General features: G+C 35.7%; 1 protein-coding gene across 1 annotated transcript in view; it reads left to right on the top strand.

Moving 5' to 3' along the window:
- Positions 1-25712, top strand: part of LOC124353958 (trinucleotide repeat-containing gene 18 protein) — a 139821-nt gene that overhangs the window by 35312 nt on the left and 78797 nt on the right. The window contains exons 3-5 of the mRNA XM_046804043.1: positions 4114-4284; positions 13982-14116; positions 16240-16479. Coding sequence (XP_046659999.1) covers positions 4114-4284; positions 13982-14116; positions 16240-16479 — 546 coding nt within the window. The remainder of the gene's footprint in view (positions 1-4113; positions 4285-13981; positions 14117-16239; positions 16480-25712) is intronic.

Below are 25712 nucleotides of genomic sequence, written 5' to 3'. Positions count from 1 at the left end.
CAAGGTGCACTGTTAAATGCTAGAATATATCACCTTTATAACATTTGTAATTATAAATCATTCAAAGTATATATTGTATGCATTCTGGGCAACCAAATTTGTTTGCGCCAGGAAAAAGTGTGAAATTGTCGCCCAAGCTCTGCTAAACAGCGTTATCAGAATTTGTTTGTAGTAGGGAATCATACTGAATGTAGGCTTGTACGCTGGACATCGTTGCTGAATGTTGTGTACGGTGGTTTGTCTAGTGACATAAGGAAATGTACACAGTAATTCTAAGTAATGTTTCCCACTCCAGCACAACGACAACGATGACAAACATACGAGTAATGTACATGTCTTGAAGCTGAGGGGGTGGCTAGATGCATGTTTTAACCTAGTTTGTCTTTAACTTATAAATACAAATATTTTGGAACCTTGTTGAAAATTTGCAACTGCGCAAATTGAGTAAATAAGATACAGTCTGTGCTACTTAAACTTATTTCATTGTCATTTAATTTCCTAAAAGGTATGAATGGTGTCTATATATTAGTTTTATTTTTAACAAATTATAATGAAATTGTTATTATTAGTGTATAAAAAATTGATTTAATTTATGTTAAATTCTTGTTTGTTTTGCAATTTAGTATGGAATTTCTCTTCACATTGTTAATTTTTAAATACCTAAGCGGTGTGTATCTGTACCAGCTTTTATGTGATATTGGAGCTGAAAAGTCCCCAAAATTGCCTCAGTTAGGTTAATTATACTTCCTGCGCCAACGCCGATGGTTGAGCGCCAAAAGTGCGCGGTGTTGCCAATTCTCCTCCCCACGCACCCGCCTGCAAGTGTCCGCCTACTTCCCTCTCTCTCTCTCTCCCTCTCCTTCACACGCTCTCTGTCGCACCAAAGGAGCCGTTCTGTCCTCTATCTATCTATCTCGCTCTCTCTGTCTCTCTCTCTCTCTCTCTCTCTCTCTCTCTCTCTCTCTCTCTCTCTCTCTCTCTCTCTCTCTTTTCTGCCGAAACTCCTCGTGAAACTCCACGTGTTTTCTTTGCAATAACTTGTTATTATTTGGCTTTTTATATAATGGTCTACTAATTTATATTTCCTCAAAAAAACTAATTAAACTCGTACTTTAAACTAATTATTAGTAATTTCCTAAAGGCTAGGAGTGTACTGATTAGGATTTTAGATAAACGCACAAGGTATGAGATGAGTTGCATAAATACGTTTTTGAAGTGTTATAGCGTTATTTTGTGATTATAAAACAATATACACATTTTTTATGATAAGTAAAATACTGATATAAAGATGAGAATAGTGACAAGGACCTGTGGTTAAAAATTATCTGGTCATCATGGATTAAAATCAAATAAATACCACAGTCTTCTTGACTATTTGAAGGGCGACTTCGGCCAGTATTAAATGTAAAATTTAAGTTGTAGCCCTCTTCGGAGTTCTTTAGCTGGAGTTTTATTGGTCCGGACGTGATAATCCTCTGTAATGAGCAAATTTCGTGGTGGCAGGAGTCAGTGTGGCGAGAGGATCGAGGTTGCAGGACCATTGCAATGTTGAATGACTGATTTGGTCCAGATGTGATCATTCACGGTTCAGGCGCTAACCTTGATTGTAATTCTCGTAGTCGGCCGATAGACCGTTGTATTAGTCGTTCTGACGGATCATGTGGAACCAAGTGGTGTACTTTCCCGAACTGTCCTACTTTTATCATAATATTTGGACTAGCGGAATTAAATAGTATTAAAAGATTTATCTAAAACCAACCTTTATCTTACTGTCATTTTTTTCTGGCTACGCGGAGGCCGATCGCAGGCCACGGGACGTCACGTGACGTCATATAACGCAGTGTTTACTAGCTACGCAGAGGCCGATCGTCAGGCCACGGGACGTCACGTGACGTCATGTAACGGAGTGTTTGCTTGCTATACGGAGGTGGAATGTCACATCACGCCACGTAATGGTTCGGGAGAATGCGCAGTAAACAACTGCGCCTCAGAGTTTGTAAGCGTTTTGAGTGTTTGCTTTATAAAAGTAAATCTGTAACATTTAACATAGCATTTAAGTTTGCAAGTTATGTTATATTGATACTTTTCTGTAGAAAGTGTATATCGTTAGCCGTTATTAATAACATTAACTTATAAGGTTTAAAAATAAATTAAATTTATCTGTGAATTTCATATTTTATTTCTTGTATACACTATATGGTTTTTAAGTTGTAGAAATTTCGTTTTAATATTGTATTGTAGTTTTATAATGATATAAACTATATATGGGAACCATTAGATGTTTGTGAATATCATAAAGGATCATTTTATTTGATTGCAATATTTGTTTGCTGTGCTTACTGTATTTTAACCTCCTAGTTGATTGAAACTGCAGTAAAACGTAGTTAGGTCTATTGCTCCCTATTTGCATGGACTACTACGAATTGACATTTTGTTAGATAACGCGCGTGACGTCATATACAGTGTAAGAAATGGAAATGACTTTTCGTCGCTTTTTTGTCTCAAATGTGCTTTTGAGGGTGGCGAAAGGGTTAACAAAGTAATTTCAGACGTTTATGTTGGTAAGAATTTGTGGCTAGACACATTATTTTGTCGTAATCGAATGTAAATTTATTATTCATTATAAGATAATGATGACTGTATAGTGGGATCTGCACATTACTTTTTAACGAATTCAATTACGTCCATACATTTGTGTTGGATATGCTCGTTTGGTGCGGATTGGCGCGTATTGGAAGCGGTTGCTAAGGAAATGCCCATACTCCATCCTTGCCGCACGTAATTCAATTGCACACCCTTTGAGAGGGTCCTTAGCGATGGTGTACCAATACAAACGATCTTCTCGTCACACAGCCTCTTTGATTATTAGCAGGAGTTGGGTGTGTTTCCTTCTTCGTTTGAGATTGGTGTTATAAAGGGCACGCTTCACCAGGATTCCAATCAGTGGACTGTGCTGAGTATAACAGAGGACAGCAGACTAACAGGATTTCGGACATTTTGCCATCGTTATATGTTACAAAAGGTGTAACACAACGTTTCGGGGATTGGAGTCTATCCTCTTCGTCAGGTGGGGGAAGTATTAGTACATACAAAAATAAAGAACAGATAGAAGAAAAGAAGGTAAAGAAAAGGGTTCAAACATACACAAAATCTGCTTTTAGTCTAGTCCAGGCGTTGTCAGTGCAGAGAATGCAAGTCCCGAGCACAAGTTACGAGTATTAGGAACACAATGACACATCACGCCAGCACGGATGAAAGTGGGATTACTAACACGAAAACCTTTTTTTATAACGTATAACGTAATACCTTTTGTAACATATAACGAAGGAAAATGTCCAAAACCCTGTTATCCTGTCAAACCTTCCATCGCCAATAACAAACTGAACAGAGGACACCATATATTAAAATTACGATCAGTAAGGAAGTCCCTCATGAATACTATCCCGTAATTTCCAACTATCACAGCTCACAAATAAAATAACGACATACCTAGCAGTAGTTACGTAGGTGTTATAAAATTCAGCATGGTCTAACAAGCAAAATGAATATCCCTCTGTTTATGTTTGGTCGTGGGCACTATAATCTAATTAACGTTGGATGTAAACAAGAAATTAATGTTGCCAAATACTAAATTGTACTCTGATTGGGATGGTATCGATAGTAAAATGTTATTTGATTAAGATGGTGCGGTTAGCCTTCGGTTAGATAATTTTGTAAAATAATGTATTCGCAACCATTAAAGATGATCTAAATGTTTAAACCTACTACCTTTAATAAAGGAAAATGTAACATCGTATAGTGTCAAACAAAGAGTTGGATGTGATAAATAATGCCATTAATAAGACAATCAAATCACGTAAATAAATACATTATATGTATATTAAAGCAGTACAGCATGTTCCTCAATAAGATCAGAAGATATTTTTAAAGGTTCAAATTATTGAACATAACGTGTTTACATTATAAATTATCTGCTCATAATAGAACTAGGCTAAAAATACAGCCAAAACAATGTGGACATTTTCAGAGTTTTCTCCTAAAACTTCCTTATTTTAAAACATTTGATTTGCATGTTTCAAATGGTTTACTCATGGTCGTGATGTTGTGTTTCAGGCGGGTGCTACGGGCCAGGGGCGGCCGTGCCCGGGGTACCGGGGGGGCAGGGGGGGCCTACCGTGGTAGCCGCCATGTTAGGGGGCTCTCCGCCCGGCCGCAACACCGCCCGCCCCCCGTGGCCCCCCATTGAGCTGCCCCACCCTCCCCCAGCCCATCAGGCCACCGATGGTAAGTGATGTCATCACGATACGCTAGTTAATTCATGCATTTTAGAACATTATCACCTCACACAATCGTAATCAATAAATCTAATTAAACACAGAATTCCCAATATTTATGCCAGTCTCCAGTTGTACATTATTATCTGGTAAACTGTGATCTAGTACAAGCGGTAGGGATTAACACCAGTAATTTTATTTATGTCGCATGTAAACCTCTTACCCTATAAAAAGTACACTTAGCAGGTATAACGGGTCTATATATGAGTAAAATCAAACTCCCATTTTCAAAAAATAAAGGAAGTTGGAAATCATCAAGTTAAACAAAATTTTGAACGCCAAAAGTATTTATTAAGATGATTAGAGGATAAATTAGTGAAAATATTCAAAACTAGATACTTGAAGACAATATTAAACTTGTCAGGGCCTTTACTCAACATACTGGTTTAAGAGGGTTTGTATCGTTTTGGCTTTGATAATCACCTACTGTTGGTAATAGATCTTAATATTAAATGTGTCATTTTTATTTATAACGTTAACATTCTATTTTAATTCAAAAGCAATAAAAAGCAAAATATTTCCAAAAAAAGCAAAAAAGTAAAATATTGCTGTAAAAGCATCATGTTTCACTCGTATATAGGAACACAGAAATTAAATTAATTTTCCAATCTCGTACATTTGTACTTATAAAATATCATTTTTCTTAAAATAAAAAAAAAAATATATTATATATAGTACGCTGCAACAGTATAGATAACCTGTAACCAGAGGATAATATTATATATTTATTGACGGTTAACTTTTGTGTGTTTTACGAGATTTTGAAAGATAAGAGTATAGCTTATATAAAAGGTGACGTTATAGTTAAGGAGTGCCTTCCAATTTAACACTGTTTCCTTATAATTACGAACAGCTTATAATGAGTCAAATAAGTAATTAACTATTACGATCCCACAAAAAACAGGTACATGCATGAGTAGTGAAATGAAAAGTTCATTAATACTGGCAAAGTTAGGGCCACGTGGTTCTTTCTTAACCTTAATCTGCGCCTGCGTCAACAAGAAATTAATAAATAACATTTCATCTTATGATTGTTACAAAAATCAAACAAATAATTACATTTAAATTACACCGAAAAACAATAAAATATTTTGACACGTAAATTAAAAAATCCAGAAATTAAGAAAATTAACTGCTATTAATATGCTGCAACAATACCAACAGAAATGCGGTAATAGAGTTTAATTTCTTTACTGTTAACTTCCTTGGTTTTATTTTGAAATTGGAGCAAGATATTCCTTCGACCCCTTATTTGGTGGTCACATCCCTCAGACACGATATAGATGGAATTGGTAGTTGAATCACGGTTCAATATTTTGTCAGGAGTGAAATAGGAAACTAATTAAACGGCAAGATTTTTAAGTGCCTGCATTATCCTTCGTCTAGATCTGAAAAGTGCATCTATGTTAGTGAAATGTTGTATAACCGTGAGAGAATAATACAGAAAAATCGGTTATTGTGTTATTTCATTTTTATGAGCATAAAGTTGAAAAAGAAACTAGACATTGCAGTTTGAAGGTACATTAAATATTTGTAAATGTTTCATGATATGGGCTGCATGTTACATAATTTTTAATTTAATTTTCTATATGTATGTGTTTACCGATCCTTACGAACTATGTGCCATAACGATGTGTTTATCCTATCGTTATGTGTCTTGACACGTTTATTAATACTGTATGTCGGTTTTGTAAAGTTGAAGCAACTTGAAACCAGAAAAAAATATTTTATTTGTGATGCGGCTAAAGCTTAAGTGAAATACATTATTCAAAATTAATATTTTGCAACTGCAACGTGTACTAGGAAGAAACACACAAGAAGGCATAGGAATGATATAGAACCTGGATTCTTTTAAAGCTTTTATCTTGATTTATTTCAACCGAGAAAATACCACGAAGTGTATGATTTTAATTTCATATATTTATTCAAACATTACTATTTTGAACATTAATGGGCAATCCATTGATATGGATATATATATTAAATAACTACTAACTACTTGACTCAGTTCGCACAGACGATTATATCCCCGTGGTAAAAAGAAGATAAGGGATATAATCCGCTTTAGGTTACATCGCTGTCTATCTCGGTGTGGAGCGTCGAAATAGCGACGTCGCGACGCAACGGCGACGCTGCCTCCAGCCTCTATAAAACTCTCTCTTTCAACTCCACCCCCCGCCCTCCCACCACCATCCCCACGTTCAACTCAATTACATTGAATTCCGCTCAAAATTTCCACCCGGGTGCCTCTACGATTCCCCTATCTCCCCAATAATGTCGCAGTAGCGTACACTAGCGTTCCGGGTCGGTCGGCATCTTCTGGATCCGATCTTCAAGGTGAGCTAATGAAATTTGCACAAATACCGTCAAACCAGTCAAACGTAGAAATGTTCTTGATTTCTGGCTTAAGCTGGTATAGTCGTACTCACGTCATTTCGTTCGATTTTTTAGATGTCAAAATAATTAATTGAATATAAATTAGGCACTTTATCTTCACACTGATTAGATATGACTGACCAATTTCTCTTAATGTTTGCTTGGAATAACCTAACTTACACAGTGTGGGTAAAATAAGGATAAAAGGGAAATTTAGTACAACGTGTATTTTTAGTAGATTTTGATTTTAAAGGCGAATTTAGGTTAGCACATAGGATCATGCGAAATTTCTATAGGCCCCAATTTTCGTAGATTCATCCACTCGCGAAGAACATAAAAAGGTAATTATTAATTTTTCAAAAAAGGAATTATTAATTTTTCAGGACTTAAGTAATTTACAATACTTTGAATACTAGCGATGTCAGAGTTTGATATAGTGACGTAAATTAGACATATAGAGGTCATTAGAATTATGAAGTATGGTGAGTACATTTCAAAAGTCTCTAATTTACTGCACAGTAGTGTTAACAAATAAAGTAGAGTCTGACTAGGATTAAAAAATTGTAATACTCTAATAATTTTGACTTATTCTTGACTTTGTTTCAATAATTTAATTTTTGTAGTTAAAACCCATTTACGTTTCAAACATAGTTGGAGGATTTAACACCTAAATAAATATATGCAAGAAAAATATTCTTAATATGCCAAACACATCCTAGTAATTTGTCGTGTGGTTTTAGATGCACATTACTTTATAAGGTACACGCATACAAATATCAAACTTATTTTCCAGTTTTTTTTTTTTTAAGAAATTGAGGCTATTATTCCAAATTGTTAGTTAATATTGGAGAAGCAGAACTGCTCTAGTATTTAGTCTATAGATTACAGGTTTAAGAAAGTTAAGATTTATCAAGAAAATTACAATTTTTTGACTTTAAACAAATCATCTATCAGTTAGAACATAAAATAGAAACAGCTTATGTCATTATTGGTATTCTTGTTCATTTGTTCATACTCTATTCTACAGTATATCAAGAGACTCGTCTATTTATCGTACATAATTCAGTATAACAACCTCCATTCGGTGTGCTGTTGTAAGGATTCGATTCACTGTAGTAATATCGAATTTCCTAGCTCAATTTCGGTGGTTTCGGATCTGAACGAGATCCGGCCTGAAATAGGCCATGGAACATTTGAAAAGTACCGTCGGAGTGGGTTGCTTTCATTAGTCGACCAGCGAAATCGTACAAGGAGGAAGCCGTACTGCAGGGCCTTCGTTATCAACAGGAAACGGAAACCGAGCGCGGTCTGATCAGCTTTTTTTTGGGTTAACCTCAAAATGTTAGAACTATTTTGAAATTTAATAAACCCACCTCTGAATATAATTCTGAGTGACCTCTAGACACAAGGCTACATCTATTGCGCTGCTTAAACAATTATCAGCTTCTAAACTTTAACAAATAAATGGATAACGTGGCTAGGCTAACAATTCTTCTAGTTCGGGCTGACCGTTCTTTCTGGCATTTCGACTAAAACTCAGAAGGAAGGGCATCAAGTTGGTACAATCGATATCGGCTTCCATAGTTTTTTTTTTTATTCACAGCCCTAAAATCAAAAAAAACGTAGAAAAGTGAATTTGATCACTCTTTGTGGAATTACAGGGATTTTCTCCAAGGAAAGAGTTCTGCAAACTGTTATCAATCTTCCCAAGGTCAATGGATAAATAATTGAGAACATAATGTACTTAAGTTTTATACTGGCCAATGGCGCATACTATAATTTATTATTTATTCCTTTTAATTGTTTATTGAATACTTAAAATTGCTAGCAAGTAAAATTTAATGAATGAATTAACTTATATTTTTTATTATTTTTTTTTAAATATTGTCGTTTCTTATAAAATAAGTTATGTTAACGAATGTTGATAAAGACGTTCTGTGGAGAAATTTAGTATTACTTGAATAAAACAGAAATATTTATCATGTTTACTTTGGGAATCATTAATACACATTTAGTGTTCAGAAGAAAACTTCGAATGTTAGGGAAACCGCATAGCATAAACTGCTGATCATAGCAGATATTGTTGTATAGCATGTTGTTGTAGTAAAATGACATCATCGAATTCCCTAAATAAAAACTGTGTGTGCATACTGTTACCAACATGTTGGCGTTTTACTTAACAATTTTTAAGCGCCAGTTAGCTGCCGGTCGCGCATCTGAGACTCTGCTTTTAACACGGAAAAACGGTTAAAAACTGATAAATAGCGAATAAATGTTTTCATATAGAAACTACTTACATTTTAGTGTCTCACTACTAATAAATTGTAGATGATACGACTATGTGTTAATAGTAATTGTTTATAATTTATATTCAGTGTATAGACTTACCCATATAAGTATAACGGTAATACAAGCACAATTTGTATCTCTCCCAAGGCTGACAGCAGCCCACAAAGCATCTGTAAGAGACGTGTTAGTATTTTTATGGTGTACTGTAATTCTGTAGTTTATTTCTGAAGATAAGAAATTGAACGGGGTAATGAACAGATTGTTACACTATTAAAGTACATTTTGAATGACAAAGCATTAATTTTTTATTCCATCCTAACAGAAATTTTTATTCTGCCAATTAATAATATCACCTCTACAATCAATTCACGGAAATGTGTCGAAAGCGTGATTTGCATTAAGGAAAACTTCATTTGTGGAAGTCTAGTTCACATTTAGTGCGCTCTTTGCATCATGTTACCGGGTGATGAGAAACTTTCCTCAGTATTTTCAAACACTAAGTAATAGGAAATATAAGTAAAATAAATTGCAATAGTGGAATTTATCTGTTGTACCTTTTGCACGAGGTTCCAGTTTCCAAGTAAACTGTGATGGTACATTTTTATATTTTCAACTATTTTAGTTTATAAATAAAGGTAATCGATTTGAATGCACAATTTGCTATTGTTTTATGGTTTATGTTTTTATGTTTTAATGTTAATAATTTCTTTTTAATATATAATTTGAAAGGAAAACAGGATTTTGGATATTTCTCATCATTACAAAAATAGAATACTACGTTTCGAGGATTAGAATTTACTACCTTAAGGCATACACATACAAAAAGAACATTAAATTTATATATATATATATATATATATTATATATATATATATATATATATATATATATATATATCGGTAAGTAATTGTTAATCAATATTTGAAGAGATTCTTTTAACAATTAAAATTCAATAACAATCTCAAATCTAAATGTGTACACATATAAATACCACCAAATATAAAATATTACAAGTCATTTTTTTGAAACCCGTATTGATAAAGAGAAATGTTTATTCTGATCACACGAATACATTTAGGGCGATTTTAAAAGGGCTCAGAAACATCCTGTCTATGCAGGGTTGTTTGGCTGTCGGAAATGTTTAGACGGTGTTTTTGTTGGCGCGGTCTACGGCCAACGGCGCTTTGTTATTGTCTACCCTGGTAACTATATAATGTCATATAACAGGGTAAGTCTGCTGTTTGCTGGATATTTGGTCATTAAGTAGATTATATATAATTATTTTGTTCTATATTTATTTTTGGTCCTCTTGCTGAAACTTTACAAAAAATAAACAATTTCGGTCATACTTAAAGTCTACTTTGTGCAGACTAAGTATTTAACTCAACAAATCTTTAATTTATTTAAGTGATATATTTATGAAATATTCCTGAAATACCACATATAGAGGAAAACAAATAGCTACGAGAAAGTGTTCCACTTGCGATTAACGGAACTGGCATACTAAAACTAATCAACTTATTTACAAACGAAATACGTTTGCCGATTTGTAGTACCATTACGCTAGGAAACAATTGAGCAGTCGAATAAGTAGCCGTAGCGTCCTGCGCTGTGAATGTTGATCAGTGGCAGACCTTTGCGGTGCGTCTGCGTGATACGCAAGTGTATATGTGGAGAGACTGTGCACGTACAGACCACCATTGTCGTCACTTGGGGGCCAGCTCGCAACATTGAAAAGTACAAGCATAATACTTGTATGATCAATCCGTTTAAATATTATTCGGGACCAGAAGATGTGGGGCGATACTAAGAAGAGGAATATTTAATTGTTTAGCCTGTTTATATGTGTTCAGGATTTCGGCGGTACATTATAATCAAGAACGTTCTGGGAATGAATAAAAGTATGCCACACGTGTCCTATACAACAGAAAAAATAAAAGCTACCGAAAAAGACTAACAACGATAGTACCGATCAGAAGAAGAAAAGACGTCGAGACGGAAGACGTCGTAGGGCTTTAAAACTTTATAATTATTTACCGACATATAAATGTGCCGTCACTGCAGCTGTGCAATATCACGCCTTAGGACCATTTGAAATTTGTTGTACACATTGCGGTGCATTGCATTTCCTTGAGGAACGGGTTTCTAATCGCATAAATAGAAATTATTTTCGTGATTGTTGTTTGCATGGACGAATATTAATGAAGCAACAAAAATTTTCAAATGAATTAGTACCTCTTTTTTTAAACCTCACCCATATTTGGAAGAGTTTCATAAAAGAATAAGAAATATAAACACATCATTGCTCTAACATCCTTAAATGCAGAAGTGACAGAACAATAAATAGCCGTGGCATTTACAGTGTTATCGTTTTCGGACAAGTATATCATAAAATGAATCCCAAAACACGATTTACCAGAAAAACTACAGAGCAAAGCTCGGTTTTCTGATATTAATAAGTAAAATGTGAAGAAGCAAGTTGAAGCATGATGTTCGTACTGAGTACTGAGTAGTTGTGTTTCTAGTATGAAGGGAACAGACTGTACGTGTGCTGAAGGACACATCATCGCGTTCCGTGGAGAAGTGTCTACTTAACTGTTATTAAAAACGAATCAGGCAGAAGCAAGTAATGAGCGCCAGGCGCGCCCCTCTGCACTTGGTGGCCATTTAGTGAACCATTCGTTACGGAGGCTAAAGGGAGACCGTCGTCTGTGTGGTCGTGCGTTTACTGTACTGTGTACACTGATCAGACCAAGGCTAAGGACTAGAGCAACATCGTATGGTGGGTTTCGGTCCAAACCGTGTCAAAAGATTGCTGACACAAATCAAGTTTTGAAATATTTTGGCCTTGCTGTTTAGTAAAGTAAAGTAGTCTTATTTTACCAGGCGAAGTTAGGGCTAAGAAGCCCTCTCTAACAGTTAACCTGGGAACCAACGGCTAAAAGGTGACTTCCGAACCACCACTAATGGCCGGGCAGGCGGGCTGCTTGCAAGGACAGGATCGTTCAGCGCTAACTCATCCAAGCAGCAACCACGCTCGACGTTGCTTGATTTGGTTATCTTGCCATAACCGTTGTACCCGCTACACTAAGCCATTGGCCAGATATAGCCAATGATGGCCATTGGCCATTGCTGTAGGGACATTTCAAGATATGAATTGATGTGTTGGCTGTTTTTAATACTGTAAGAGGGATTAGGGAAATTGACATATAATCGGAGTCCACACTTTCCGACATGATGTCATTCTGACCCTCATTCTTGTTTGGGATTTCTTTATGGCGAGTCTTACATTCACAACAGCTATCTGACAATCGCAAGTCCTCCACCGCAGAGTGGATTTACGCTGATCTCCATCCGAGTCGCAGGAATATGCCAAACCCCTTCCCGTCCAGTTCTCTGTCGCCAAGGTAGTGCTATTGGTTTTGGGTTTGAATAAATTTTGTATGTGCCTCAACTGCTGACTTTACTTTAATTGACTGTAATTTAAAATACAAATGTTTCTTTTGTAAAATAATAGAAAATTGATATTCCAATAAGAAGAGCTCCTCCTCCTTCATTACAAATGTTTCTATTTTAAGGGATTTGAATTTAATATAAACATCTTAAATCCCAAAATAGGTTGCACCACCTTAAGGTTCACACCAAATTTTAGTCCATGATCAAGATTTCACCCCTCACAGACAGCTGTAGTTGTTGGAAAACAATGCTTTCTAGTCAGTTAGGAACATACCTATCGTTACTGCTCCCCGTATGACAGACTAACTAGACAATAGTGTTATAAACCCAGCTGTTATCTGCGGGGGGACTGGTTTAAGTAGGTGTAACTTAGAAATTCACTTTAAAAATATGTTGTGTTCATATATTGTTCTATATTTTTACAAAATACAATACTGTTACTATTAAAACAAGGTTGGATTACGCTTGTGTCGCGTATCAGGCTTCGCTGAGGTTTAATGCCAAACTTTAAGCTTATAACTCATTTCATTATTGACAGAATGACAGACAATCATAGGGAAAGGAAATTTGTACATAGCCCAGCATACAATATAAGCTTCCACGACGCTCAGCTAAGTTCCATGATTGGACATCCACCACGATACTGGTACAAATCAGCCTTACTCATATAGATATGAATAATCATGCACAATTTCAAGGCCAGATTCCAAGATTTCGGTCGGACAGACAGAAAGATAAATGAAATTCTTCCAGAGCCACTCGAGTGGGTGGGCTTCGCTAAAGCTCAGTCAATTAAATAAAAGTGGAAGAATTCTTAATCCTCATTTGAAAAACTACATTTTTTTACCAATTACAGATTGATTGAAATTTTTATAGTATTAAAAGAGTGAAAGAAGTAAATAATTTATTTTATATTCTTTATTTTTATAACACTTAGTAACTTATATACACTTTTAGGTACTACAGGTTATTATTAAATAGAATAGATTTCAAGTACGCATTAGTCAGACGCGTTTTAAAAGTTACTTTTTTATTTTATTAATTGTAATTTATTATTTTAGGGTATTGGTTCTGGCGTGAAAAATAAAATGTCTTTTTAATGACTTTATCAGACGTATATGACAAACTAATGTAAGAAAATTAGATGTAGTATATTTATTTTCCAGATTGTGCATATTAAAGTAGAATTACTGCTTGCATTTCGTAAAACGTCTTATTATGAGTATTCAGTAGGAGTAGCCTATATTAACAAAAAAAATCTTTTACTGTAACGTTTCGTACTACATTAAGTTCATTCATAATTGCAGTAAAAGATCTTTTTAATATATTAGTAAACCTAATGTAATAACATTAAGTTTGAAACAAGTGAGACAGTTGTGTGTGTTCTTCAATGTGTCATCGAGACTGTGATGTGGTGTGATTAATTTAATGTTTGTAGCGTAAGCGACATTCTGCCGAACATCCTATCCACGGTATTGTGGTGATTGAATGTCCAGAGTACAGCACTAATGACAGGTTTGCGGCAGGTTTTGGCCGTTACGGGGTGTATTCGCTGTTCCCGGGGGATGTGTACGCCGCCCCCCGGTACCCCGCCCCCGCCGCCGCCGCACCTGGGCCCGCCCCCGCCCAGTACCACGGCCTGCTACCGCCCCCGCACAAAGGTGAGTACACACGTAGACTACTACTACTCACTAATAAAGTCAATACAATTAGACCAATATTTACACGGTTCGAAACCCGTATTAAACTGTGAGCCTATGTGGATTTGTAATGATTACAGTCTTTATTTATAAAAGGTAAAGCCCTCACTGTCTACGGTTTTAAATAAATGTGTGAAAAAAATGTTTAACAAAGTGAATCCAAATAATTAGATGTACAACACACACACAATACACAAGCACACTACATGCATTACTTATTACATGTACAAGTGGTGTAATTCCGTTGGAAGAATAAATAAATAAATAAATAAATAAATAAATAAATTAGTAACGATTTTACGTAAGTTTGTAGGAGCCACGAAAACGTCTTGCCAGGCCTGCCACACCTAGACTGGGCATTTCAGTAATAGGTGACCTTTACAGACTATTATTATAAAACTAAAAATTAAAATAAAAAAAAAAAAAAACTGTTTGCATTCTATTCTTGCCTACATGAAAGGTTGTGGACAAAAATAACCCATTACATAAGTCCCTGAATACTTCTCTTTTAGAATATAAACACTAGCAGTATTAGATTTCAGTTTGATCAAACATAACATTGAAGACATCTCTGTGGTGGTTGCTGATAATCTAGTAAAATGTAATTACATGTTGTAAGTGGTCAACATAAGGAAATGTTATTGTAAAAGAACTAACCTTTGTCGGTGTACGGGTAAAGGTGAAGGGGCGCGCATTGGGTTGGTCAGCAGTCCGTGTTGTTTACTGATTACAATCTACTTTGCATCAAGGAGTGGTGCACGTTCCTGGCACGGCAGTCCTTTAGTTCCGTAACATAATTTCCTTTATCGGTATCGTTGCAGTTTCGTAATAAATGCAATATTCGTTTCTCCTGGAGTAAGTTTAAAATCAGCACCGAACAAATTGAAACTTTTAAATAGTAATGTTTTGGAATTTTATATTACGCAAATACAGACCAATCAGCCATCCCCATTCCGATTCTCGACGTGCGCTTCTCTATTCCAATTCCTTGACGTCACCTGTGAGGCCGAGCATGTGTCCAGCCACGTGGAGAAGTCACGCCACCACGTGATGTGTCGTTGCTGCTAGAGTCGCAATACATTTCCCGGTCACGGGGACGGCTGCTCTGGTCAACAACAAGGAAAACGTCGGCCTTATGGTCGCTAGCCGAGGCTATAGGGAGATGGGGCTCTTATATGTTTTGATGAGATATAAGATATTTTTGTTTCTAATATTGTACAAAAATAGTCTATACGTATGCTAATAGTGAATGATTTATGTCTAGGCCGATTTACAGTTTTAAACACGGGAAGAAAAAGTTTGGTCCTGCAAGTCGCTTTTCGAGGAGCTTGAAATACTTGCCTTGGCAAGTCTGGTGGGCTACGAGATATGTGTTATTGTTAAAAATAAAATATTGTTTGTGTGAGATTGTTGTAGTATCAGACAAAGTCTAGAGCCTTTTTAGCCGTCTCTGGAGTCAACACTAGGAGATTTGAGAAGGAGCCATAACCATCTAAATGCTAAAGTGGTTAACAAGCTGCCCAAGAACTTAAAAATCATACAAAATTTACGTAAAATAATACTCACAAAATATATTTTGAAATACATATACATGTTTAGGTTGAGGTTAAGTGGTAGAGAGGACTTTATAGTCCTAACTTCGCCTCTATTAAAGACATTTTCCATTTCATTTCATTTTTTTACATTCTTGTTAATGATGATTTACTGATTGTAAGATTTGATAAGCTGATTTTGTTTCAATTACTTGACTCGTATAATAAGGTTATTTGCATTTACGAATAAAAGATTTTATATTCTTGTTTTTGTCGATATAATGCATTCAAATGTAAATTTAAATTGGCTGTTTAAAAAGATAGAAAAATGTTCAGCAAACGATTAAATGGGTGAACATAAATAGACATTTGGCCATTATACAAGTTCAAGTTTGTCCACAGACAATAATTGCCCACAAAAATATATAACTTCAGTGTCTTATTTAAATAGGCGTGCGTTTAATTTAGCTTGCATGGGTCATGTACTTGACCCGTTTACATTTTCAATAGTTACAGTAGTAATGAATGACATTTGTTTTGTATTTGTTGCAGAATGCGTGTTCTCCGCCTACACCGCGGGCCCAGGCTCCCCCTACTCCGCCCCTGTGGTGGAGCGCGGCATAAGCCAACTCCAGGAGCTGATGGCCAAAGGGATGGAAAAGAAGAGGCTCCTGGAGCCTGCCCCGGCGCCCGAGAGGCGACCCAAGCGGCGCTCCTGGGAGACCGCCCCGGAGGTGAAACAGGAGGGCGGCAGTCGCTCCAGCTGTGCCTGCAGGGCCAAGACACCTACCGGTGAGTCAATTATCAGGATCACGAGGGAGGAAATTCGAGGAAAACGCGCGAAGCAAAGGTTGGCCTTCAAACCAGCACTTATTACATGGAGGAATGTCGCTTTAAATATGATAACCAGAACCAGTGCCGCGTAACCGGTCTTCCTATTATTCTCTCTTGCGACAAGAAATGTTGCTGGTACCTTACACTAATATTGCGTAAACAGGGTGTGTTCCTTTTCTTTCAAATTACGATTTTGATCGACTTGTAATTTAAATGCTATACAGTATTTTGTGATACAGTAAAGTATTGTGGTTTATTAATAGTTTTCTACTGAAACGTTGCATGTGCCACAACGTGGCTTTTACAGGGGTTGGTAACCGATAAATGGTTTCCCACGATTTATATTAGGTAGATTTCTGCCTATTGAAATCGTTCTGATGATGGAAAGTGATTTTTTATTTTCTCTGATAGTAACTGCCAGAATCCAAAACTACTATAATCCGAAAATTATAACATTATTTAATGTTATAGAAGTGTACAATTGAACCGTTATTTACAGACAATTTCGAACTTATTGCAACAATATCAAATTAACGTTTTTACAAAGTATATGCATTTAACATTTTTTGCCATGTAAGGTTTCGAGATTATGGAGTAACCTATCTAAACGTTTAAAATTGTTACGATTGTATTAAAATGCAAATATTGAGAGTTATTTTCCCTTAAGTGTTGTGCAAATTAAACATCTAAGGTAATAATTCATTTCAAGTTACATTTTAAAGATGACGGAAACATGTGAAATCTGCCTTTATTCACAGGCTATGTACATCTGTATACCTTACATGAGTATAGTTTATTGTATAGTACAAGTCAGTTGTGGGAATTGTGGATTTTACCGTAATGATGTTGTAATGATAATAATGTTAAGCTCAATTTAAATATTAAAAGTATATATTTGTGTTAATCTGAAATTTAATTTACTTTTCAACGGCAAATTAGAGGTTTGTTTAGAATTCCCGACCGTACAACTCGCTGTGCATTCGTGTAAAGCTTACAGTATATCAGGGTTTGAAGGCGTACGAGGCCAGTAATGTTGAACTCCCCCCCGCCCCCCTCCTCTAAACGATCCGTTTGTTCATGTGGGGCACTCCCCGGCTGTGACGTAGTGTACGCTGCAATTCAAAGCGCTTTGTACCGAGCTGAAACTTTAGAGGCTTTGAGTTGTGCAGAGCACGTCTGCCGTGTGCGCGGGTGCCGTATCGGTCACGAGCTCGTTTGAAGAGGAAAATTTCTCTCAAACCGCGTAGCTGAGCGTATCGGTATTAGCTTTGTCATTATGTCGAGAAAATGCAACGCCATTAAACTGCTTACATTATCGAATGTGTTGGATTATCAGATAATTTTATCACACATTCCGGAAATAAATATTTTATTTATAAAAATGTACAGTTTACATATAGGGTTGGCGCTACTCGGTGTTGGTGCTAATGTTAATGACGCCTATGATCCCATTCAAGCAAAGACGTAGCCAGCAAGGGAGTCCAAGGGTCCGGACCCCCCCCAAATATTCAATTTTTTCAATTACTTTTTTAGTAAACGATAATTATTATTTAAATAATAATCCAGTATTATTGACATGTGCTGTTGATAGATCGTTCTCAACAAAGAAGCGGATCAAGAACTTTTTATGGAACAAAATGGGGCGTTACTCTTTGTCCACTTTGGAAAAATATCAGTTATCTGCCGCCCCCTCCCCCCCAAAAAAATCCTGGCTACGTTCTTGCACTCAAGCTTTCTCGCAACGTTTTGCCTCTTATATTTTTGGGTTATATTTTGTAAGTTATTTTGTCCGAAATTAAACATTGTTCTCATGTTTGGTGGCGATGTCCCTGAGCAGATATAGGACACGACGTGTATACCACTCAGCCCAGGTGACCTCTACTCAGTATCGAGATTACGGTTCTCCTCGTCACTTTCAAACTATTGTTCTTGCCCATCCAAAATTGGGTACAACTTTAGTGTAATAATAAGGTTGTGGCTCCGTAACCGACAGGTCAAGGGTTCGATTCCCGGAGAGGTCTAATCAATTCTCAATTTGGTCTGGACAGTTTCCCCTTAAAAAGTTAACTATAGTCAATTAAAAGGTTTTACGACCTGTCAACTATGTAAGCTCACCGTCGCTTCACGGTTTCATTTGTACCACCAACCGTTTAAATATTGAAAAATTATAAATTTTAGACAAAAAAATACTAAAAGCGTTTATTTGCGTATTAGTTAGACTTTAAGTTTTGTGGGTTTACCTTCAGTGACCGTAAACCAAACTGTTGGCTGGATCAAATGGTGAATTTCACGTGTTTCTGTCCGGCTCTCAAGTTGCGAACTAACGTGCTATAAATCACCGGATACATTCTTATTGCAAACAATATGTGAATTCTTGTTGGCTATTCGCGCTTTCCAAACCCCCAGTTGGTTGTTAAACAAATTGTTTTATCTGAATAGTATAATTTGTGAATTCATTTTCTACTTCTTTAAACGTTATACAAGTACTAAATGCAGTCAAGTGTACTATGTTAGGTTCAGAATCTCGTGTATCTACAAGTGTAATTATTGTATAATTAGCCCATTAAATGTGAATAACCTACGAACGTTCGTAATAGATACAACTGTGATAAGCAGTTTCTTTTGCCATATTATGAAATTGGAAATACGTGTTAGCGTTATCACTTTATTTTTAAAATCCTACACAATACCGTGTTTCTTTACTCGTTAAATTTTTATTTGGGTTACTGAGAACAAGGTACTTTTAGTTATTTAATATTGTAAAGATAAAATATCCCTTCCGTTTCAGTCGGAAGAAAGGTACATGTCAAATGTGTTAGATAAACATTACCTCCATAATCTTATGAATCAAAAATTGTTATAAATACACATTTTTTTTTAAACTTGAAAGTTACAATTAATATGGAATTATGTTTGGAAATATATTTACTTATAACGTTTCAATTGTGGGCCTACTTGTATTAAGAGTACATATATCTTAAAAGTTATCGAGAAATAAGTAAGAATAAATGCTGCTTGAAATTCCTCGACAATTGTAAGAAAGTGTAAATTGTGATTTGTCATGAAATACCCCAGATAAAAGTTTTGTCTAAAAGCGAATGACCGCCATCTTGAAACGTTTTATTCGTTAAGACTGGCTAACGAACTCAACCTAGAAATGTTGGTATACAATAAATAGTGTATCTGTACCACGTTTAGTCTAAAGAAGAACTACGGTAATTATCGTGTTCACAATGAATCTTGCAATTTTATATACTATTATAAGACTTAGTACACCCCCCCGCTATCTGAAATTCGTATGATATATAAAAAAACCTGTAAGAATAAACATAATTTTAAATGACCAGAGAATTCCAAAAACATATTTACTTTGCACTATCATAAATATATACCATTATACCTTATACATATATACCATAATAAATGTAAACTGTATTCATATATACTATTCTTTTTGCAAGCTTTGAATGGCCGCCATCTTGAAATCTTAAGAGTTATCGAAAGTAGTATATAATTCCCTATTATATTTCAAAATGTTTTGATATTATATATATATATATATATATATATATATATATATATATATATATATAATGCAGTCTTCCGGAAATTTCGTTATGAGGAAGTATGCAATAGGCAGATTTCTATATCTACACATTTATAATGTAACAAATTTCAATGGATTTTCTGCCTATAAGGGTGCATGTTGTTGTTTGTATAACAACATGTGTCATCTAACCAAGGGTGTTGTAACTACAGTTTATACATGTGTACAAGATGCTTTGTCAAATTGCTTTTTGCGTTCTTTACATGATCTACAGGAATAGTTAAGGATGTTTTATTTTTTAAGCGATTGAAGGTTAATATAGAGTAGCAGGATTGGGAGTAGCATTGGGGGAAGAACAATGAATGGTCGATCTGCCCATTAATCTTAATGGCCGCAAGTCTTTTAAACGTACCTCTTGACAAATGGTGCATGACTGTGCGGTTATCTGCGAACCTTCTCTTTCTTACACTCAGTGCTGGGCATTTATCTATGTTGTTCATGAACAATAGTTTTGTTTCACCTGACAATTAATCGCACAATTTTTATTTTATACATTAAGGACTAGGATTGATAATCCGGAACTGTTTTACCCATAATTGGAGTTTATCCGAATGGTGAAAATGTCAAAGTGGTTAAAATCAGAGTCTAACTGAGCTGTCAGTATCAGCATAGGTGTAGCCTTGGATGGAACAGTTCTACAACCAATGTTTTTTTCGCATTTTAAAACTCTATAAATGTGTCTCCGCCTGCGGAAACTAGTAAAATACCCAGCAGCCTTTACTCCAGTCGTAAACTGCGTTCAGCGAAGAGATCGTCTGGCTTATCACAACATTTGGTTATCCGATCCTTGGATTATCCGAAAGGGGACTTCATTCCATCAAATAGGAGTAGGAAGAACGTGTACGTACTATAAATAAATGAATAAAAAAGTAGTAAATAGCTATTCATTAGCAATGTTAGAATGTTTTTATTTTGAGATAATTGTCTAGTGATGTCGGTTGCTATGTACTAATATTTTGTAAGTACTCGAATATTTTGCGTACCTATCCACGCTGCACTCTATCTCTACTCACACATTAATTTTCATATGAATACGAAAAAATCACATTCTGACTTAAGTTGAATTAGTAGTTTACCAGGTTTTAGTTGGTTTTAATTCGCACGTAACATTACTCGTAAGGGGCATTTAGAATGTATCTACTGTATTGTAAGTTAAGTTTTGAGTTTCCGGAAAACCTAAAAAGAATGCCCTCATTGTTGTGAGAACGGACGGAATGGTAGGATTTTAAATAGCTTCCTGGACGGCAATTAAAACTTCAACCCAGAATAAATAATATATTGTGGACTAGTCAAACTCATAATGATCAGATTTATTAGGGACAGACCTTTTACTTATCCTTCGTAGAACAGCTTGGGCATTTCAGTGTTCTGTGAACAACTGAGGTGGTTATGTCAGTGTGTATCTCCCCGAGTAACAAAACCAAGACGATTTGGCAGCGCTTCCTTGCAGCTATTTTCCGACTTCCCGCAGAGGGTGTGGTGGAAATGCGGCGTAGTGGTATGCGGAAACGGAAACAAAAAGCTCTCTACAAAGCCGAGAATGGAAATGCGAACGTTGCATTCCCGAAGGCTGCAGGCGCATGCAGCGCGAACAAAGCAACCTGCTGCACAAAAGGAGGGGAAGTCTCGAGAGGGGAGTTTCCCCCTCAACCCTCTCCACAGCCCACCCTCTTCACTTTTATCCCGCGCGAATGGAATTTATTTCTCTTCCCAACTTGCAATTACGCGCAGAGCGCACTCCGGCGTTGAATGCGCTATTAATAAAGCAGGCGGTGAAAATGAGATGCGTTATTATAGACCTATCACTATAATTAGTGTTTTTTATCCTTAAGTTGTGTTGATTCACGATATTTCCCGTATCTATGACTCAATCTTTCTAAATTCAAAACATTGAAGTATGCATCGAAGTATGCTTATTTAAAAGAAATATGTGCTAATAAAATTACATGTGGAGCCTTAACTTTAAATAGAACCACAAGCCAAGCTAACGGCGCGGCGTGACGTTACGTCTTCCACAGTTAAATGAACACGTAACGGTGATATACGTCAGGGGTATTGTGATTTCAATACCGTTTAATGCTCCTGTCCTTCAACAGCAGTTGTATTAGTTATAAAACTAACCGTATCTTATCTGTCCGTCAGGTTTCTTGGATAAATTATCGAAATTTATGACTCGTTGCAGTCAGTGTTGTGAGATTGGCTGTTGTGTAACTTCCGCGATTACGACGTTCTCTCCGAATGTGTTCTGCGTATACTCCAGGGCTGCATACTAGAGTGCGAGGGCCCGGGTGTTCTATGAAATTGGCATAATAATCATTTTGAGTGCTTATTTTCTGAAATTCATGTTCCGACGTGCTAGTGGAGCCAATGTCAAGATTTAAAGTTGGAGAACGCTCAAGTTCTATACTCTGTCCGGGACACAATGGAACCGAGAAAAGATTTCACGCTTCTACGAATCTTGTCACCCTCTGTCTGAGGTTGTCCTAAACTCGCACTCACAACTCTAATGGGCAAGCTTCGATGTTAGTCATCAAATGCGGTCCCTACGATTAGTTCGTTTCTTATTAATTTCATTTAATGTTATTAAATGAGCAATTGTTGCAAATAAAGAATTTAAGTCTAAATAATTTGTCGCTACGGAGTTGGTAAACCGTAAACATAACTTAAAAAGAAATAGTGCTAGAAATTACCGCCCATAACTTTAAAATGTAACATTTACGCGAGTTACGACTTTAGACTGATGTTTTTTAAAGATAACATTTAACAAAATTATTTCAATACCTCAAAAATAGTTAATGAGAAGTATTGATCATTTGATTGACTCTGTATTCCACCTGCTTACCCCAGAATATAACTAAATTAGTACAACTTACCCAATATTTAAAAAGTGAAATTTCACAACAGTATTAAACACTGAGTTGTAAATGTCGAGGAATGAGATTCATTGTTCAGAATTCTCACTGAGGGTCATATTCTTTGTTACAACCCAAAAGTGGTGTACAACCCGTATAGGTTCGTTCAACACTAATGCTTTAAAGTTTTCGAGGTCACTCTCATGCGGTTCTTTTGGAATATAAGTCACAAAATCCTCACTTGTACATTCTTACGCTCGTCACACAAGCCAGATTTGCAATCGTACATTTGAAACATAACATTTATAATTACAAAGTGATCGTTATTTTGACAACTTTCTACACAATCCCTTAAAATACAATAGAAAGAGATCGAATTTCACAAACTAATTGTTTTTTGTGTGCACTTACCTATTTATGATCATTTATGAGCGCTTCTAGGTCTGTTGTGCCAATTTGTGCTTCGATTCCTGAACTAAAAAATTTGAAATATTAGACCTTTATTTGTGAATCAATTTTGAAAATGGGAATATGAAAACAAGGGCCTAGGTGCTGTGAAAACAAATGTTATAATTTGTTGTACTATTTGTATTTGTACATTGAGAAGCTTGCAAAGATGAGCATTTAACATAATTGTTTTATTTTTCTAGATTGTTAGAGGACGTATAAATTTTAAAAACCTATTTTGATCGGAAATTTACAAGTAAATATCCCTTTCGGCTCAGTTTGAATGTTGGAATATTAAATTGTAACACGTTTCAGCATTTAGAAACACCATAATCTTGAAAGACCAAAATTGTTGTAAGCATATAAATTTCTTTGTGGACTTATTATACTCGTAGTTACAATTAATTTGGAACCATGCTTGTAAAATATTCACTTATATCGGTTCAATAATTGTATACTTCTAACTTTAAAACTTCTAAATTTTAAACGAACACCATCCTGCATCTTTAAGAATATCTAAAAGTAAGTAAGAATAAATGTTGCTTGAAATTATTCGACAATTGAAACAAGTGTCAAATTTGATTTATGTTATTTAAAACCCGAGATAAAATTGTTGCTGGAATGTGAATAGTCTCAATCTTGAAATCTTTTTGGGTTAAGACTGACTAACGAACACATTCAAGCTATGTGGCAAGTACCTTCTTTGTACCAAGTGTAGCCTGGGTATTTTAAAAATTACGGCATTTATCGTGTTCACAAGGCCGCGTTATATTGCATAAGCCAATACATATTTTCAGATTACGATAGTAGGGTTTCCGGGGGCCACGATCAGAGAAATTAAACTTTTTTTATTTAGGGTCTGCCCCTCCACAGGGGACAACGCTTGACAATGTTTAATAGTCAACGTTAATCAGAATTATTTTCATTTTTTGAAATGTTTTGCAATCGTTCAAAAATTAGCTTGGGGAAAAGTTCATGATGTAAAATTAAATAAGACATTGCAGTTATTCTACAGTTTTAGTTTAAACTACTGACACAAAGAACAATTAGTAAAGTAAAGTCAAATGGGTGTGTTTTAATTACAATAATAACTTAAACTTTTCTAAAACCTTTCAAAACACTTGTTGGCGTGGGGGTGACAGTGTAGTGGCGGTGTAGTTAAGGTCACCTTGGCTACTGGGTAGCCTCCGCCCCTCGCGTGACTCTAGGCCGCGATGATATCAAATATTCAACATTAAGGCTTCGGGACCTTGGGGTCATTCGATATCGCGCCGAGCCTTAGAGGTCTCAAGAAATCTCAGAAAAACAATATTCCATCAGCTCGCGTACGCGAGGGAGGGGGGGACTCAGAGGTAACAAATTGATCACAGAACTAAAATGCACGTGTGGCTTAAGATTGTCAGGGCCGTAAACATTTGTGTGTAGTGATACTGTAGGGGTGTACAGAAGGTTTTAAGGTTGTGAAGTGGGTAAACCCAAGCTCTCCTTTAGGCCTAGTAATCTCTTAAAATCTAGTTTCTGTCGTATTTGTTTTTACCACATATTAAGCGTTCATTTCAAATATTAACGCTCGTAAATTTCTTATCTGTGTATTCCTAATAACTATAAAAAGAAGTACCTTTATAAATAAAAAAATATTTGTTGTGTGCGATTTTTAACAAATTTACGAGTATTTTGTGGACCGATTACCATGATGTCACATTAATTCAGTATTGTAAACTTGACACAGAAAAAATGAAAGTAATTAAGTATCAGTGTTGTATATCAGTTAAAGGCCTATACATTTTTAGCAATATGATTTTATTATTGTATACGTATTTTCAGTATATTAAACAATGACCTGTTTTATAATGGTGTTATAAGGTAAATTTTCACGTAAAAATCAAAACTTGACTGCGTCATTTGCTGTGGTCGGGTGATAAATAACCGAGTTAATGCATTTTCACTTATTACTAAACAAAATAGTTTAGAATAGTTTGGTTTTGGTCCTTGGTTGGATGTTCCCAAAGCAAGGCTGAAAAACAGCGGTAAAATATATTTTGAATGACTTATGTCGCTTATGAATTACAATATGATATGACAAGTAAGGTACAAAGTAATGGGTTGTATATGACCTGCAAATGTCTTTTGACAAGTTTTTCTTTTATATCGGTCCACATTTGGTTAGATAGTTCAAGGTGTTTTTAAAATAATAAAAACTTTCATCACTGTTTAGCGGTATGTCAGGGTACAATTTTGAGAGTTAGACAGAACACTAATCAAGATAATAATACTACATTTCACTA

The sequence above is a fragment of the Homalodisca vitripennis genome, chromosome 2 (assembly GCF_021130785.1).
Source record: "Homalodisca vitripennis isolate AUS2020 chromosome 2, UT_GWSS_2.1, whole genome shotgun sequence".
NCBI lineage: Eukaryota > Metazoa > Arthropoda > Insecta > Hemiptera > Cicadellidae > Homalodisca > Homalodisca vitripennis.
This window is presented reverse-complemented; position numbering and strand designations above follow the sequence as displayed.